Source organism: Protomyctophum bolini (genome assembly GCF_963924005.1).
Source record: "Protomyctophum bolini genome assembly, chromosome: 11".
Lineage (NCBI taxonomy): Eukaryota > Metazoa > Chordata > Actinopteri > Myctophiformes > Myctophidae > Protomyctophum > Protomyctophum bolini.
The window spans coordinates 1,519,437-1,538,865 of NC_137872.1; the positions used below are offsets into that span (position 1 = coordinate 1,519,437).

The following is a 19,429-nucleotide window of genomic DNA, read 5'->3' on the forward strand; positions in this document are numbered from 1 at the left end:
AACGACTGACATTTTTAGAATCTGATCTCAGGTCAGAATGGGTTAATCAGACCAGTGTGTGTCCACAGTGGAAACCTCGTATGAATCTGATCTCGGGTCAGAATGGGTTAAGGTCGAGAGGTAAAAAAGAAAGCCTTGATTGTAGTAGTAATGCTTAATCTGCTAAATTACTTTACAGTGTTTTCTTTTAGAGGAAACTAATTGTTTAATTTTTTCCCAACATGTATCTTTCTGTTCTCATCTCCTCAGTTTATTCACCCCCTTGAAATGACAGTGTGTCCCGGGTGTGGTGGGTGGTGTGTGTGTGGGTGTGGGTGGTGTGTGCGTGCGTGTGCGTGTGCGGGTGTGGGTGGTGTGTGTGTGTGTGTGTGTGCGTGCACACGTGTGTGCTAGACAGTAAAATGTACTGTATACATGTACAGTATGTGTATATGCACTGCATTTACCGTAAGCACTCAGCGGATATATATATTTCCAGGAAACCTTTTTTACTGCTATAGTTGCATGACATCCCAGTGTTGAATGATTTTGACAGCAGATTTGGATTCGGTTTTTTTTAATAGTTTTCATTTAGTGTTATAGTCACTGTAAAGTGACCTGTACTGTACCATTGACCTGTACCAGTGTACTGTACCAGTGTCCTTGGAAAATATTTACCTGTTTTGCTCATTTCATATTTAAGTCCCTATTAAAGTCCGTTCCGTTGCGTCCTTTTCGTTATAGTTCCTCCTAGGCACATAGGAAGCCGTTGCCATGGAGTTCCTGTGGTGGTCGTTGCATTTCCTGGCGTTTCTGTTCTCGGCAGACTCAGTCCACTCTCACAACAACACCCTCCCAGGTACTAGTCCAGACTCAGCCCACTCTCACAACAACACCCTCCCAGGTACTAGTCCAAACTCAGCCCACTCTCACAACAACACCCTCCCAGGTACTAGTCCAAACTCAGTCCACTCTCACAACAACACCCTCCCAGGTACTAGTCCACACTCAGTCCACTCTCACAACAACACCCTCCCAGGTACTAGTCCAAACTCAGCCCACTCTCACAACAACACCCTCCCAGGTACTAGTCCAAACTCAGCCCACTCTCACAACAACACCCTCCCAGGTACTAGTCCAAACTCAGCCCACTCTCACAACAACACCCTCCCAGGTACTAGTCCAAACTCAGTCCACTCTCACAACAACACCCTCCCAGGTACTAGTCCAGACTCAGTCCACTCTCACAACAACACCCTCCCAGGTACTAGTCCAGACTCAGTCCACTCTCACAACAACACCCTCCCAGGTACTAGTCCAAACTCAGTCCACTCTCACAACAACACCCTCCCAGGTACTAGTCCAAACTCAGCCCACTCTCACAACAACACCCTCCCAGGTACTAGTCCAAACTCAGTCCACTCTCACAACAACACCCTCCCAGGTACTAGTCCAGACTCAGTCCACTCTCACAACAACACCCTCCCAGGTACTAGTCCAGACTCAGTCCACTCTCACAACAACACCCTCCCAGGTACTAGTCCAAACTCAGTCCACTCTCACAACAACACCCTCCCAGGTACTAGTCCAAACTCAGCCCACTCTCACAACAACACCCTCCCAGGTACTAGTCCAAACTCAGCCCACTCTCACAACAACACCCTCCCAGGTACTAGTCCAAACTCAGTCCACTCTCACAACAACACCCTCCCAGGTACTAGTCCAAACTCAGCCCACTCTCACAACAACACCCTCCCAGGTACTAGTCCAAACTCAGCCCACTCTCACAACAACACCCTCCCAGGTACTAGTCCAAACTCAGTCCACTCTCACAACAACACCCTCCCAGGTACTAGTCCAGACTCAGTCCACTCTCACAACAACACCCTCCCAGGTACTAGTCCAAACTCAGTCCACTCTCACAACAACACCCTCCCAGGTACTAGTCCAAACTCAGTCCACTCTCACAACAACACCCTCCCAGGTACTATAGTCCAAACTCAGCCCACTCTCACAACAACACCCTCCCAGGTACTAGTCCAAACTCAGCCCACTCTCACAACAACACCCTCCCAGGTACTAGTCCAAACTCAGCCCACTCTCACAACAACACCCTCCCAGGTACTAGTCCAGACTCAGTCCACTCTCACAACAACACCCTCCCAGGTACTAGTCCAAACTCAGCCCACTCTCACAACAACACCCTCCCAGGTACTAGTCCAAACTCAGTCCACTCTCACAACAACACCCTCCCAGGTACTAGTCCACGGACGTTGTTTTATATTGGTTTTTTATAGTCGACGATTGGATGTCTGAATAATTTGTTCTATATTCAGCTCCGTTCTCTGTCTCTGTCTCTGTCTCTGTCTCTGTCTCTGTCTCTGTCTCTCTGTCTCTCTGTCTCTTTCTCTCTCTCTCTCTCTCTCTCTCTCTCTCTCTCTCTCTGTCTCTCTCTCTCTGTCTCTGTCTCTGTCTCTCTCTGTCTCTGTCTGTCTCTCTCTGTCTCTCTCTCTCTCTCTCTGTCTCTCTCTCTCTGTCTCTGTCTCTGTCTCTCTCTCTCTGTCTCTCTCTCTGTCTCTCTGTCTCTCTGTCTCTCTGTCTCTCTCTCTCTCTCTCTCTCTCTGTCTCTCTCTCTCTCTCTCTCTCTCTCTCTCTCTCTGTCTCTGTCTCTGTCTCTCTCTGTCTCTGTCTGTCTCTCTCTGTCTCTCTCTCTCTCTCTCTCTCTCTCTCTCTCTCTGTCTCTCTCTCTGTCTCTGTCTCTGTCTCTGTCTCTCTCTCTCTCTCTCTCTCTGTCTCTCTCTCTGCTGCTGTCTGTGCTCTTGAAGGACTGTCGTGTGTGAACGACTTCGTGAACAACGTCAGCTGTGGGTGGAGCGTCTCTGAGGCCGACCCAGGAGACTGTTGGCTCCTCGGAACCAAGCAGTACTACCAGCACGTTACGGACTCTGAGCGCCACGTCACGTAAGGACCCTGTAGCTGTCATGCTGCCCCTTCATTACTGCACATAATAGTTGGAAAATTGTTGTTCATCTATTTGTTATAATAAACAAAGTATTCTAAACAGCCAAAATGTGAATTACATGACTAATGACTCCAATATTTAGTTTTAGTTTTTTTTATTTTGTCTTCTGATTTTGTATTTTGTTTTATTTTTAACAATATATTTATTGCATTTTTCTTTCTTTTTTTGACAAACGGACAATACAACAAAACAATACATAATACAGACAATACAATTACTTAAAATGAAAAACAAAGAAAAACATACAATACATACATATATAAATACAGTATAATAAAATAAGGGCACTTACTGTAGAATGGTAACAACAACAGAGTCCTTATGGCCACCAGACCAAACAGCTGCAGTTCTGATTTTGTATTGGTGATGGCGGTCTTTATTGACTATGAAATTGAGGACTGTTACGGAATATGGAAATATATTGTAGGTAATAATATATCATAGGCTATATACACACACACACACACACACACACACACACACACACACACACACACACACACACACACACACACACACACACGCGCACACAAAATAACAACAATAAAAGCAACACCGTTATGTGACAAAGTATAAATTACTGTAGCTTCCCAGTAATGTGGTCAGAACTCAGCTGTTTGCATTGATTTGCATTCATTCATTCATTCATTCATTTATTCGTTCTCTAGGAGAAACTGTAAGCTAAAACAGGCCAGTGTTGGAGACTCAGTTCGAAGCTGCAGTTTTGTCTTTGAAAAGAAGTCACGCATACCGGTAAGTCACTATGCAACTACAGACTATTGTAAAAGGTCCTACCGGTAAGTCACTATGCAACTACAGACTATTGTAAAAGGTCCTACCGGTAAGTCACTATGCAACTACAGACTATTGTAAACGGTCCTAACAGTAAGTCACTATGCAACTACAGACTATTGTAAACGGTCCTAACAGTAAGTCACTATGCAACTACAGACTATTGTAAAAGGTCCTAACAGTAAGTCACTATGTAACTACAGACTATTGTAAAAGGTCCCGTAAGTCACTATGCAACTACAGACTAGTGTAAAAGGTCCCGTAAGTCACTATGCAACTACAGACTAGTGTAAAAGGTCCCGTAAATCACTATGCAACTACAGACTATTGTGTAAAAGGTCCTAACAGTAAGTCACTATGCAACTACAGACTATTGTAAAAGGTCCCGTAAGTCACTATGCAACTACAGACTATTGTGTAAAAGGTCCTAACAGTAAATCACTATGCAACTACAGACTATTGTAAAAGGTCCCGTAAGTCACTATGCAACTACAGACTATTGTGTAAAAGGTCCTAACAGAATGTCACTATGCAACTACAGACTAGTGTAAAAGGTCCTAACAGTAAGTCACTATGCAACTACAGACTAGTGTAAAAGGTCCTAACAGTAAGTCACTATGCAACTACAGACTAGTGTAAAAGGTCCTAACAGTAAGTCACTATGCAACTACAGACTATTGTAAAAGGTCCTAACAGTAAGTCACTATGCAACTACAGACTATTTTAAAAGGTCCTAACAGTAAGTCACTATGTAACTACAGACTATTGTAAAAGGTCCTAACAGTAAATCACTATGCAACTACAGACTATTTTAAAAGGTCCTAACAGTAAGTCACTATGCAACTACAGACTATTGTAAAAGGTCCTAACAGTAAATCACTATGCAACTACAGACTATTTTAAAAGGTGCTAACAGTAAATCACTATGTAACTACAGACTATTGTAAAAGGTCCTAACAGTAAGTCACTATGCAACTACAGACTATTGTAAAAGGTCCTAACAGTAAGTCACTATGCAACTACAGACTATTTTAAAAGGTCCTAACAGTAAGTCACTATGCAACTACAGACTATTTTAAAAGGTCCTAACAGTAAGTCACTATGCAACTACAGACTATTTTAAAAGGTCCTAACAGTAAGTCACTATGCAACTACAGACTATTTTAAAAGGTCCTAACAGTAAGTCACTATGCAACTACAGACTATTGTAAAAGGTCCTAACAGTAAATCACTATGCAACTACAGACTATTTTAAAAGGTCCTAACAGTAAGTAACTATGCAACTACAGACTATTGTAAAAGGTCCTAACAGTAAGTCACTATGCAACTACAGACTATTTTAAAAGGTCCTAACAGTAAGTCACTATGCAACTACAGACTATTGTAAAAGGTCCTAACAGTAAGTCACTATGCAACTACAGACTATTGTAAAAGGTCCTAACAGTAAGTCACTATGCAACTACAGACTATTGTAAAAGGTCCTAACAGTAAGTCACTATGCAACTACAGACTATTGTAAAAGGTCCTAACAGTAAGTCACTATGTAACTACAGACTATTGTAAAAGGTCCTAACAGTAAATCACTATGCAACTACAGACTATTTTAAAAGGTCCTAACAGTAAGTAACTATGCAACTACAGACTATTGTAAAAGGTCCTAACAGTAAGTCACTATGCAACTACAGACTATTTTAAAAGGTCCTAACAGTAAGTCACTATGCAACTACAGACTATTGTAAAAGGTCCTAACAGTAAGTCACTATGCAACTACAGACTATTGTAAAAGGTCCTAACAGTAAGTCACTATGCAACTACAGACTATTGTAAAAGGTCCTAACAGTAAGTCACTATGCAACTACAGACTATTGTAAAAGGTCCTAACAGTAAGTCACTATGTAACTACAGACTATTGTAAAAGGTCCTAACAGTAAGTCACTATGTAACTACAGACTATTTTAAAAGGTCCTAACAGTAAGTCACTATGTAACTACAGACTATTTTAAAAGGTCCTAACAGTAAGTCACTATGCAACTACAGACTATTTTAAAAGGTCCTAACAGTAAGTCACTATGCAACTACAGACTAGTGTAAAAGGTCCTAACAGTAAGTCACTATGCAACTACAGACTAGTGTAAAAGGTCCTAACAGTAAGTCACTATGCAACTACAGACTATTGTAAAAGGTCCTACCGGTAAGTCACTATGCAACTACAGACTATTGTAAAAGGTCCTAACGGTAAGTCACTATGCAACTACAGACTATTGTAAAAGGTCCTACCGGTAAGTCACTATGCAACTACAGACTATTGTAAAAGGTCCTAACAGTAAGTCACTATGCAACTACAGACTAGTGTAAAAGGTCCTAACAGTAAGTCACTATGCAACTACAGACTAGTGTAAAAGGTCCTAACAGTAAGTCACTATGCAACTACAGACTATTGTAAAAGGTCCTACCGGTAAATCACTATGCAACTACAGACTATTGTAAAAGGTCCTAACAGTAAGTCACTATGCAACTACAGACTAGTGTAAAAGGTCCTAACAGTAAGTCACTATGCAACTACAGACTATTGTGTAAAAGGTCCTAACAGTAAGTCACTATGCAACTACAGACTATTGTAAAAGGTCCTAACAGTAAGTCACTATGCAACTACAGACTAGTGTAAAAGGTCCTAACAGTAAGTCACTATGCAACTACAGACTATTGTGTAAAAGGTCACGTGCAATGCATAATGTGTGTCTGGACCAATATTGTCATTGGCTGTAAAATATGGACATGCTCCTTGTCTACGCAAATCTACGTTTGTTAAGAAACGATATATATATATTTTTTTCTTTTATATTATTTTTATCCCACGATTTTGTAACCCATTTTTCACCCCTGTGTCAATGATCTAATAATGTGATCCTGGGCTCTACACACCCTCCGGCAAACTTGAACTCATGCTTATTGCTTCCTTCATGCCTGAGGGTCCAAGTCGCTCCTTTTCACCTGACAGGGTGTTTTTGTTTTCATGCATTATGTTATACTTTAGCTATTGAAAAACAGCAGATCTACAAGCTCATAGCGCGGCACCGAGTGCAGCGCTACGAGCTTGTAGGTCTGCTATTTTTGAAAAATCGTGAAAATGTATAGTGCAAATAGCAAATCTTCGAATATACTTTCTTTTTCAGAGCGAACCGTTTTTAACTCAAATCTTTGCTTCTGCGGTTGGACCCTGGAACAGATGGAGGTCGGCGGCATATTACAGATATTTTTGGGGGTCCTTGACGTGAAAATGTTTTTTCAGAAAACTGTCTGGAAAAGGTTCCCCTATAAAGGGTCATCTTAGAGGGATGGATAGGGACGTACCTGTTGTGTTGTGTATATGTAATATACATGTACTGTTATGTATTTGTGATGTATTTTAAAGTATTGTTCCGTTCAGTGTGAGAGGACCCCAGTGGAAATAAGTCTTTGGACTTTACTGTGTAATCCTTGAATCGCTGATTATAATGTTGTATTATGATAGCTTTTCTAAATAAATCTAAAATGGTCTGCGGTCTAAATGTGTTCTCGTCTCCTCGGGCCTTCACCTTCTATGAGAGCATGCCTAAATGTGTTCTCGTCTCCTCAGGCCTTCACCTTCTATGAGAGCATGCCTAAATGTGTTCTCGTCTCCTCAGGCCTTCACCTTCTATGAGGTCTAAATGTGTTCTCGTCTCCTCAGGCCTTCACCTTCTATGAGGTCTAAATGTGTTCTCGTCTCCTCAGGCCTTCACCTTCTATGAGGTCTAAATGTGTTCTCGTCTCCTCAGGCCTTCACCTTCTATGAGGTCTAAATGTGTTCTCGTCTCCTCAGGCCTTCACCTTCTATGAGGTCTAAATGTGTTCTCGTCTCCTCAGGCCTTCACCTTCTATGAGAGCATGCCCAGCATCGAGGTTCAGTGTGACAACCGAACGGTGGACCAACTGACCCACTACAGGCCACAAGAACACAGTGAGTAGCCTACTGTACAGCCTACTGTACTGTACAGCCTACTGTACCTCATCATCAGTATTATGCTGTACTTTAATTTTGTTTCATTTACTTTAAGATACTTTGGGATTTTGTCTATTTTTGTCACTATCGTAATCGTAATGTAATGTCGTAATTGTATAGAGAAGGTCATTCTGATTGCGTCCGTGCGTGTGTGAGAGATGATAGAATAGTGGAACTCGTTGCAATAAAGCACAAATATCATGCATCCTCATGGATGTACATTCATCCTCATGGATGTACATTCATCCTCATGGATGTACGTTCATCCTCATGGATGTACGTTCATCCTCATGGATGTACATTCATCCTCATGGATGTACATTCATCCTCATGGATGTACGTTCATCCTCATGGATGTACGTTCATCCTCATGGATGTACGTTCATCCTCATGGATGTACGTTCATCCTCATGGATGTACATTCATCCTCATGGATGTACATTCATCCTCATGGATGTACATTCATCCTCATGGATGTACGTTCATCCTCATGGATGTACATTCATCCTCATGGATGTACGTTCATCCTCATGGATGTACATTCATCCTCATGGATGTACGTTCATCCTCATGGATGTACGTTCATCCTCATGGATGTACATTCATCCTCATGGATGTACATTCATCCTCATGGATGTACGTTCATCCTCATGGATGTACGTTCATCCTCATGGATGTACGTTCATCCTCATGGATGTACGTTCATCCTCATGGATGTACATTCATCCTCATGGATGTACGTTCATCCTCATGGATGTATACATTCATCCTCATGGATGTACATTCATCCTCATGGATGTACGTTCATCCTCATGGATGTATACATTCATCCTCATGGATGTACATTCATCCTCATGGATGTACGTTCATCCTCATGGATGTACGTTCATCCTCATGGATGTACATTCATCCTCATGGATGTACATTCATCCTCATGGATGTACGTACATCCTCATGGATGTACATTCATCCTCATGGATGTACGTTCATCCTCATGGATGTACATTCATCCTCATGGATGTACATTCATCCTCATGGATGTACATTCATCCTCATGGATGTACATTCATCCTCATGGATGTACATTCATCCTCATGGATGTACATTCATCCTCATGGATGTACATTCATCCTCATGGATGTACATTCATCCTCATGGATGTACGTTCATCCTCATGGATGTACGTTCATCCTCATGGATGTACGTTCATCCTCATGGATGTACATTCATCCTCATGGATGTACGTTCATCCTCATGGATGTACGTTCATCCTCATGGATGTACATTCATCCTCATGGATGTACGTTCATCCTCATGGATGTACATTCATCCTCATGGATGTACGTTCATCCTCATGGATGTACATTCATCCTCATGGATGTACGTTCATCCTCATGGATGTACGTTCATCCTCATGGATGTATACATTCATCCTCATGGATGTACATTCATCCTCATGGATGTACGTTCATCCTCATGGATGTACGTTCATCCTCATGGATGTACATTCATCCTCATGGATGTACGTTCATCCTCATGGATGTACGTTCATCCTCATGGATGTACGTTCATCCTCATGGATGTACGTTCATCCTCATGGATGTACGTTCATCCTCATGGATGTACGTTCATCCTCATGGATGTACGTTCATCCTCATGGATGTACGTTCCTGTCATTCCATCCATGTTTCAACTCTGTGATAACCATGAGGAAAGAGTCCGTATATTAGAGACAGGCTGCACCTTTGACCGCAGCCTAGAGGAAGCCTTTATGACCGTACCAACCACTTCTATACTGTACATACTGTACGTACATGTATGTACCATCTCAGAGCTGGGCTATATAGGTGCAGACTATTTGTCTTCATGCTGCTACTTTAAAACACATTTATATCTATAGATATAGATATAGGTATAAATATAGATAGACGCTGCTATATACTTTAAACCCCCTATAGATGAAGAACTGAGCCGACATGCCACATATTGTACAGCATGAATGAAAACACGTGCCATGATTTTGTAAATGTAACCTTTACTGTAACCTATATAATGTTTTTTGTGTCCAGCTTGTATGCATCTCCTTTGTGTGGACATAAATACATGGTTAAAATGTATGTGTGTGACGTGTGCGTGCGTGTGCGTGCGTGCGTGCGTGTGCGTGTGCGTGTGTGTGTGCGTGTGTGTGACGTGTGCGTGTGTGTGTGTGCGTGCGTGCGTGCGTGTGCGTGTGTGTGTGTGTGTGCGTGCGTGCGTGTGTGTGTGTGTGTGTGTGTGTGCGTGCGTGCGTGCGTGTGTGTGTGTGTGCGTACGTGCGTGCACAGTTAAGATGCATCCTCCCAGTCCCCCCACCGTCAGCTGTGGTGTGAACGAGACGGTGGTCGGTTGGGATCCGGGAGTTCCACGCTCAGCGCTCTTCGACCGCTTCCACTTCGAAGTCCAGATCAAACATCACCACCAAGCATGGGAGGTGTGTGTGTGTGTGTGACTGTGTGTGCTTGTGCGTGTGTGTGTGTGTGTGTGTGTGTGTGTGTGTGTGTGTGTGTGTGTGTGTACTGACATTGTACTAACCATAATACCTTAATTCTCTCAACGCTGGGCAGGACGTGCAGCCTCAGCCCACGCCAGAGCGAGCGCTGAAGATACCAGCGGCGGACGAGGAGGACGAGGCGGACGATGAGGAGGAGGAGGAGGCAGGACGGCGGGCAGGACGCTACCAGGCCAGGGTGAGGGTGAAGCCGGAGCCCGTCGGAACCGCCATGAACTCCTACTGGAGCGACTGGAGTCCCACGGCCTCCTGGGAGACGCCGCCAGCCCGGGGACCACGGCGTGGCGCGGCGCGGAGCAGAGGTGGACACGGCGAATACAGTAAGAACGTGATTTAACCCCCTCCTAAGAACGGGGGTCCTTGAGGGAGTTCCAGGGGGTTCCGGCCCGCAGCTAAATGATAGTTGTATAGGATTAGGAACCAAATGGACCCTTAAGGCTCATACATATAGTCTGGATTTCCGGTGGTGAGGTGACCACCGAACTACAACATGACGTCACTGAGGTGACCACCGAACTACAACATGACGTCACTGAGGTGACCACCGAACTACAACATGACGTCACTGAGCCGCCACAAACCACCGCCACCGCTCCAGCCCTTCTCTCTGTTTTTACTCACCACCACTCAACGTTATTTCAGCTCCGGTGGTCACCTCACCACCGGAGCGGTGGTGGTCACCTCACCACCGGAGCGGTGGTCACCTCACCACCGGAGCGGTGGTCACCTCACCACCGGAGCGGTGGTGGTCACCTCACCACCGGAGCGGTGGTGGTCACCTCACCACCGGAGCGGTGGTGGTCACCTCACCACCGGAGCGGTGGTGTCACCTCACCACCGGAGCGGTGTGGTCACCTCACCACCGGAGCGGTGTGGTCACCTCACCACCGGAGCGGTGGTCACCTCACCACCGGAGCGGTGGTGGTCACCTCACCACCGGAGCGGTGTGGTCACCTCACTACCGGAGCGGTGGTCACCTCACCACCGGAGCGGTGGTGGTCACCTCACCACCGGAGCGGTGGTGGTCACCTCACCACCGGAGCGGTGGTCACCTCACCACCGGAGCGGTGGTGGTCACCTCACCACCGGAGCGGTGGTCACCTCACCACCGGAGCGGTGGTGGTCACCTCACCACCGGAGCGGTGGTGGTCACCTCACCACCGGAGCGGTGGTCACCTCACCACCGGAGCGGTGGTCACCTCACCACCGGAGCGGTGGTCAGCTCACCACCGAAAATCCAGACTATGAATAGTCTGTAACTCAGAGAGTGTACAAATGGACACATATCTATATGACATATACATACATATCTATATGATATGATATGATATCTATATCTCTACATATCTATTATGGTGTGATCTGTTTTTAATGCAGTAGTTCCAGCTGGAGACGTGGTTTCCTGGTTACTGCCAGCCGGGCTTTCCTTCTGCACCGTCCTCACCGTCACCCTGATTGTTCTGTGCAAGGCTCGCTCAAACCCAGGGTCAGTATAGCTGCGTGTGTGTGTGTGTGCGTGTGTGTGCGTGCGCGTGTGTGTGTGTGTGTGCGTGCGTGTGCATGTTTGTCCATGCGTTCCAAGTATCTATGCACGCTTTTGTTTTCGTATGCGTATGTTTTCGTATGCGTATGTTTTCGTATGCGTATGTTTTCGTATGCGTATGTTTTCCTATGTGTATGTTTTCCTATGTGTATGTTTTCCTATGTTTTCCTATGTGTGTTTTCCTATGTGTATGTTTTCCTATGTTTTCCTATGTTTTCCTATGTTTTCCTATGTGTATATTTTCCTATGTGTATATTTTCCTATGTGTATATTTTCGTATGTTTTCCTATGTGTATGCGAGTGTGTATAAAAAACACAGACACTTTGTTTGAACAACCGTGTAAGCCAGTATATGTTTCTGATCCGTTCCGTTTCTTGCAGGCTTTGCAAAGGAACACCGGTCCCAGATCCATCCAAGTACTTCCACACGGCCCACCGCGGAAACCTTAAGGTATGATTCAGTTTGACCACAGCAAACTACGAGGAAACCTTAAAGGAGAATTCCATACTAAAAGGCTTTCTTACCTTTCTTTGTAGTTGTTACGTCCCCACCAAAGAGGTCCAGGTGTTATTTTGTGCAAAAGCTCCTTATTGGCTGTTTCCCCTACCATAAGCCCTAAATGAATTGCATTGAATTGAATGGGAATTGAATGGGGCTATGGGGTGTTGGGCTAATAAGCTTATTTCCATCGCTCAAAATGATAATTTCATTGTATATATCCTCTCTTCATAATGTAAATAATATCCCAAGCGGCACACTTTACTACTTCTTTCGATGGAAATAAGCGAACTAGCATAACACCCCATAGCCCCATTCAATTCCCATTCAATGCAATGCAATTCATTGAGGGCTTATGGTAGGGGAAATAGCCAATAAGGAGTTTTTGCACAAAAAAACACCTGGACCTCTTTGGTGGGGACGTAACAACTACAAATAAAGGTAAGAAAGATAAGAAAGCATTCTAGCATGGAATTCTCCTTTAGGGTATATGATTCAGTTTGACCACAGCAAACTAGGAGGAAACCTTAAAGGTATGATTCAGTTTGACCACAGCAAACTACGTCAAGCTTCTGTCATTTTAACACAAGCTGTTCATGACAGTGTGTTGTTTTCGTCGACGAATGCCATGACGAAAGATGTTCGTCGACTACCTTTTCCGCTGGTCGAAAACTAAATGGAAACTAAGCCATGATGACTATACAACTATGACTAAATATACTGTCGATTTAGTCAACAAATAAAAACATTTTTAGGAAGGGACTATAGTGGACAAGAGATCCAGTATAAGTCAATTTACAATTGGTTGCATGCTGAAAATAGCAGATCTACAAGCTCACAACGCGTCGCAGCACGAGCTTGTAGATCGGCTCTTTTCAGCAAGTGTGAAATCAGTCATTACGAGTTTTACGACGGCATCAAGGCCCGCCAAGACACATTTTAGTCGACTAAATCACCTGTAGATTTAGTCGACTAAAATCTTATGACATTTAGTTGACTTAAACTATAGATCACTAAAACATTCCGGGTGACTAAAATGTGACTGAAACTAAGTGACTATTCAACTATTCAAGAGACTAATGACTAAAACTAAAATCTTAACTTTGCTATATGGACAATGGCCCGGTTTCCCAAAGGACACATGGCGTAAGGTGTATGCTGTTGCAAATGCTCAGATGCCCTCTAGGCCGCACACAAGGTTCAAGGTTCAAGTTTATTTAGTGTCCCCGAAGGGCAAATTGGGTTGCAGCATAGACAGTACATTAAACAATGAATGAAACAGTACAAACAAACAAACAGTTCACAGAAGTCTGTGAACATAGACATTTCGTGCATAGATGTGCCTCAGGTCTACCATTCTGAAATTTAATGTAATAATATTTGGACAGCTGACAGTATAGGCTCTCTTTACTTAAAAAAAAGAAAGAAAAGAAACATAATATATATATATATATTTTTTTTTAAATTGGGGCGGCCATTAGAGACACAAGCCACGGACAAGACAGGTGTCTAGGTGTGAATGAGGCCTCACTCTCTCGTTCTCTCTCTCTCTCTCTCTCTCTCTCTCTCTCTCTCTCTCTCTCTCTCTCTCTCACAACCACAGTTTAACCAGTGAAGACACCAGGAAGTAACATCTGTAAGCAGGCCTATAGCCTCTTACCCGTATATCGTATCGTAGCATCGACGTCCCCCATCCACGTATCGTAGCATACGACAGGCCTATAGCCTCTTGCTGTGGTTTGACTGTTGCTTCTAATACCCAGGCCCCCCCAGATGCTGCGTTCACACGGGCTCAATGCAAAGATGCAAAGCATTCACAGCATATACTTTGTCGCTTTGTATCTGAAGTTGAAACCAGTTCAAGTTATTTGTAGCTTTGTATCTTTTTTTTAATACTGGTTTTTATTAGGCATTTTTTGTATGACAACATCAGAATATCATCGACAATGATAATGAGTAAGTTCAGTTATATGAGATGAAAAAAATGACAGGCAATGTAAATGTTCCACATACAATACATAATAGAAAAATACATATAAATGTGATAAACATGAAAAAACTAAAAAACAGTTAAACAATGACATGTGTGAACAGACAAACAAAACAGACAACAGGAACAGACACTCTTGCTCTCAAACTTTTCCAACATGTTGTTGTAAATTAAGTGAATTACAGACATTATTGTAGCTTTGTATCTTTGCGTCTTTTTTTGCAGCAGCTATACAAACGTCAGATTTGCTTTGGAGAATGAATGGTAAACCTCGCGCATCTGCCCGTGTGAACGCAGCAATTCTGCCAATCTGGCGTACATTTCCAATCAGTCGTTTGCTTCTAACTGTACGTTTTTCTAATTGATTTCAAGAGGTCGCACTTGACACAAAATGATGGCCCAGAACATGGGCCATCATGACTACCTTTTTTCACTGACGAAAACGACATGGAAACTCAATGAAAACTATGGCCCGTAGCACTTACCCCACCCCCCTTAGATAGCATTTCTGTAGACTTGGATAGCATTTGATAACAGACTTATAGCATGTTATGTAGACAGCATAAGTGCATTGTATGTAGTCATAGCACGTCATAGTACATATGTATAGCATAGTATAGTATAGATGTATAGTTTACATGTATAGTTTCATTATATATAGATATTCCACTGTTACTTTCTTAGCTTACGCATGTTTCATGATAAATGTTTTTATGTGATGTATTCCCATGCTTTTTTGTTCTTGCTTAATGTAAATCGCTCTGGATTAAGAGCGTCTGCTAAATGGCTAAATTGTAAATTGTACGGTATAACTGTATGTATGTGTAACCGCTCTTTTACAGGAGTGGCTGAATCCACAGGCGGCGCCCGAGTGCTACTTCTCCACGGTCCCGTCCTGCGACCACGTGTCCTCGGTGGTGATGGAGGTGTCTGACCACCTGGTCTCCTCCTCCCCCCCGTGCCTCTCCCCCCCCACCTCCCTCACAGCCACGCTCCCCCCTCTGCCCCTCAGTGGCCCCTCCTCCTCCTCCTGCTTCTCCAACGTGGTGCTCCATAACAAGGACTACTTCTCCTCTCCTGGCGCCGACCTCTGTCCCTGCCCGGCCCCTAGCTCCGACCTCTGTCCCTGCCCGGCCCCTAGCTCCGACCTCTGTCCCTGCCCGGCCCCTAGCTCCGACCTCTGTCCCTGCCCGGCCCCTAGCTCCGACCTCTGTCCCTGCCCGGCCCCTAGCTCCGACCTCTGTCCCTGCCCGGCCCCTAGCTCCGACCTCTGTCCCTGCCCGGCCCCTGGCTCCGACCTCTGTCCCTGCCCGGCCCCTGGCGCCGACCTCTGTCCCTGCCCGGCCCCTAGCGCCGACCTCTGTCCCTGCCCGGCCCCTAGCTCCGACCTCTGTCCCTGCCCGGCCCCTAGCTCCGACCTCTGTCCCTGCCCGGCCCCTAGCTCCGACCTCTGTCCCTGCCCGGCCCCTGGCTCCGACCTCTGTCCCTGCCCGGCCCCTAGCTCCGACCTCTGTCCCTGCCCGGCCCCTAGCTCCGACCTCTGTCCCTGCCCGGCCCCTAGCTCCGACCTCTGTCCCTGCCCGGCCCCTAGCTCCGACCTCTGTCCCTGCCCGGCCCCTAGCTCCGACCCCTGCCCCGTCTACTTCACCTACCAGGATGACTTCCTCCTCACGCCTCACAGTGCCTTCGAAGTTCACACCTTCAGCCTCACCCGTTGCCCCTCCCCTCCTGCCCTCTCCTCCTCCTCCTCCTCCTCCTCGCCCTACGAGGTGCTGTTGCGACGCGCGGCCAAGGCGTTGGCGCCGCCCCAGAGCCCGGACTCCGGCTTCGGCAGCACGAAAGATCAGGAGGACGAGGAGGAGGAGGAGGAGGAGGAGGAGGAGGAGGAGGAGGAAGAAGCCGACGACTACGACGGAGTAGAGTTTTCAGACGACGAGGAGGAGGAGGAGGAGGAGGAGCCCAGCGGCGGCACGACGCTCATTCTCCCTCTTCATCTCCGCTCGCCGCTCCTTTCCTCTCCTCCTCCTCCTCCTCCTCGTCCTCCTCCCATTCCCTCTCCGGTGCCCCCCCAGCCGGGGCAGGTCGGTGGTGGTGGTGGTGGTGGTGGCTACGTGGCCTGGCCCCCTGTGCCCGGTAACGCTGCAGGTACTTGGGGTTCCTCTGTGTCGGTGGAGCTGGAGAACCACCCCGGTACCACTGGGGGGTACCTGACCCTCAGGGACCTCCACAACACGGACAGGAACAAGTCCATCTGAGACACGCTCTCTGCAGCCGCCTCGTCGTTCAAATCAAATCAAATCAATTTTTTATTTTTTATAGCACATTTAAAAACGACTCTCGTCGTACCAAAGTGCTTCACAGGTCAAAGAAAATAATACAATACAGTGCAATACAATACATCAGTGAAACAATAAAATAAATAATACAAAATAGAAGAAAAAAGAGAGAGAGAGAGCAGTTAAAAGCCATGCAGTACGGAGAACGTATCCTATGTATAAAGTGCAAGAGTAAACTTAGGGGGACTGGAAGGCTTGAGAGTAGAGGAACGTTTTGAGCCTAGACTTAAAGCTTATTATTTAGATTGTACGTGATTTTTAACCTGAAAATACATATAGGTATTATCTCTCTGTCTGTCTGTCTGTCTGTCTGTCTGTCTGTCTGTCTACATTCTGTAAATTAAGAGAATATATCTGTTCTTGAATTGATAATTGACATTTCACTTTCTTAGGTTGGAACTGTTTTTGAATTAACTGTATTCTTATTTTTAAATGTATACATACTATCTTTTATAATTAAACTCTTCATCAACCTCCGTCTGCGTCAGCTCTTTACCAAATCTTTACCAAATCTCAGTCAGGAGTCAGGACAGCACATACATACAGTATTTGCTGCTATGGTATAACCAGTATACTGTATATAGTCCAATAAGGGTGCCCACACTTTTATGATGTGAGAGCTATACTTTAAAAAAAATGATCAGCTCAACGAGATCTGCCCACCGTTGGTGAAAATAGTTTAGATATGTATTTATACCTGAGGGGGCTTTAGCCCATTCTGACCTGAGATCAGATTCATACGAAGGTTTCCACGGGACACACACTGGTCTGATTAACCCATTCTGACCTGAGATCAGATTCTAAAAATGTCAGTCGTTCTTCGATTTTTCAAAAATAGCAGACCTACAAGCTCGTAGCGCGCCACCGAGTGGCGCGCTACGAGCTTGTAGATCTGCTATTTTTCAATAGCTAAAGCATGACACGATGCTAATACCAAAATGGGTTCCCGTTCAGAATGGGTTAGAATAGGGGGCCATAATGCACCTGGAATGGGAAGGGGGAGAAATCTAACCGTCAGGGTGGTTTCTGTATTTAATCTGTGCGCAGCGACACTGTTGAAAACAAAATATTTCATTCAATAATCAATCAATAAAAAGTCACCTTTTAAACTCAATTCCAAAAATGTACCTTAGATGTTACTTCCTGGTGTCTTCACTGGTTAAACTGTGGTTGTGCGTGCGTGCGTGAGCGTGAGAGTTTTTTTAATTATATTTAAATTAAATATTCTTTAGGGACATGTCCTGTGATCTATACCTGCACAGCGCTAGTAGCAAATGAACAGGTTAATAATAATAATAATTGACACGTGAACATGAACAGGTTGTGTTTGACATCTTGTCACAAAGTCTCAAAATAATCATCTGTCAGAAATGAGTCACTTCCTGTGTGGGGAGGGGTGTGCGTGTGCATGTGTGTGCGTGTGTGTGTGTGTGTGTGTGTGTGTGTGTGTGTGTGTGTGTGTGTGTGTGTGTGTGTGTGTGTGTGTGTGTGTGTGTGTGTGTGTGAGAGAGTACCTATACGTGCATGCAAGTTTGTAGGTTATGTCCTGTCAGGTGGTCGTGTGTGTGTGTGTGTGTGTGTGTGTGTGTTTGACATTTAGCTCCTTACACAATCAATGACCAGTTTCCGTTCAACCCACAAGGAAGATTTAGCCACGACAGAGTGAAGGGAGGCTGACAGCACGTTACCATCATTATGACGCAGCTCAGACAGAGTGAAGGGAGGCTGACAGCACATTACCTTAGAGTATATATGATATAGTATATACTATAGTATATATTCATATATACTTTAAGCACATTACCATCATTATGATGCAGCTCAGACAGATATGAGAAGACTACGGATCACACTAAACAAGGCAGCTAGAATGGTCTTAAGATGTGGGTATGAAATACACTACGGGTGAACTGCATAACGGAATGGGATGGCCCACAGCACTTGAATGCATAAGAAAACAGTCTCCTGCATTGATTTCTAAAATAAAAATAAACCAGTAAAACATAAAGAATATTAAAATTAACATTTTAGTTCGCGAGAAACATAAGGTCAACACAAGATCAAGACACAAATATATTATTACCAAAAAATAAAAACTGGGAAGCCGATCTTTTTTTTTTTTTTAGGGCAGTTCAATTATGGAACTCATCATTATAGCTGGGATTGCTTTTATTTGATGATTTCTGTTAAGCTTTGTTTTTTAGTTCTATAGTGTCTGTGTTGGTATGCGGTCAGGTTTTCAGCTGGCTCAGGGGAGAGGACGACCCTGCCATGCATAGTCCACCATAGATATGAATATCTGTATCTGTCTGTGGGCATGCAAGCATATACTGTACGCTGGGTGTACAGTATGTGGGCGGGGCACAACACAGCCATCAAACCAAAATGTTCGGTCAAACCATGCGACTTCTATTGTAAATGCATTGGGGGGCGGCCATTAAACACGGACAAGACACAAGACGGGTGTTTTTTAGGTGTGATTGAGGCCTAAGGTCTCATCAATTCATCGGGGAAGTGTTCTACTTGCCCGAAACGTAATTGTCCTTTATACAATGATATTTGAATTAATGTTCATTTTAACACATATTTTAACCTATATGCCTATATGGGTCCACACTTTTTATTTCATATTTTTAAGTGTAGCAACAGTGAAAACAGCACATTATAGGTAAACAGTGCTCTTATTTTACATTCCACAG

At 44.5% G+C, this 19,429-nt stretch overlaps 1 protein-coding gene across 1 annotated transcript; it reads left to right on the top strand.

Annotated features, from left to right (window-relative positions):
• Window positions 1-746: 746 nt before the first annotated feature.
• Window positions 747-16,649, top strand: LOC308324396 (uncharacterized protein; the record flags this gene model as incomplete). Its single annotated transcript, XM_080776440.1, has 10 exons — window positions 747-838; window positions 2,805-2,940; window positions 3,670-3,754; window positions 7,679-7,772; window positions 10,139-10,284; window positions 10,418-10,682; window positions 11,740-11,848; window positions 12,287-12,356; window positions 15,237-16,227; window positions 16,324-16,649. The coding sequence occupies exons 1-10, from the start codon at window positions 754-756 to the stop codon at window positions 16,647-16,649; spliced, it is 2,307 nt and encodes a 768-aa protein (XP_080632566.1). The 5' UTR covers window positions 747-753.
• Window positions 16,650-19,429: the final 2,780 nt, after the last annotated feature.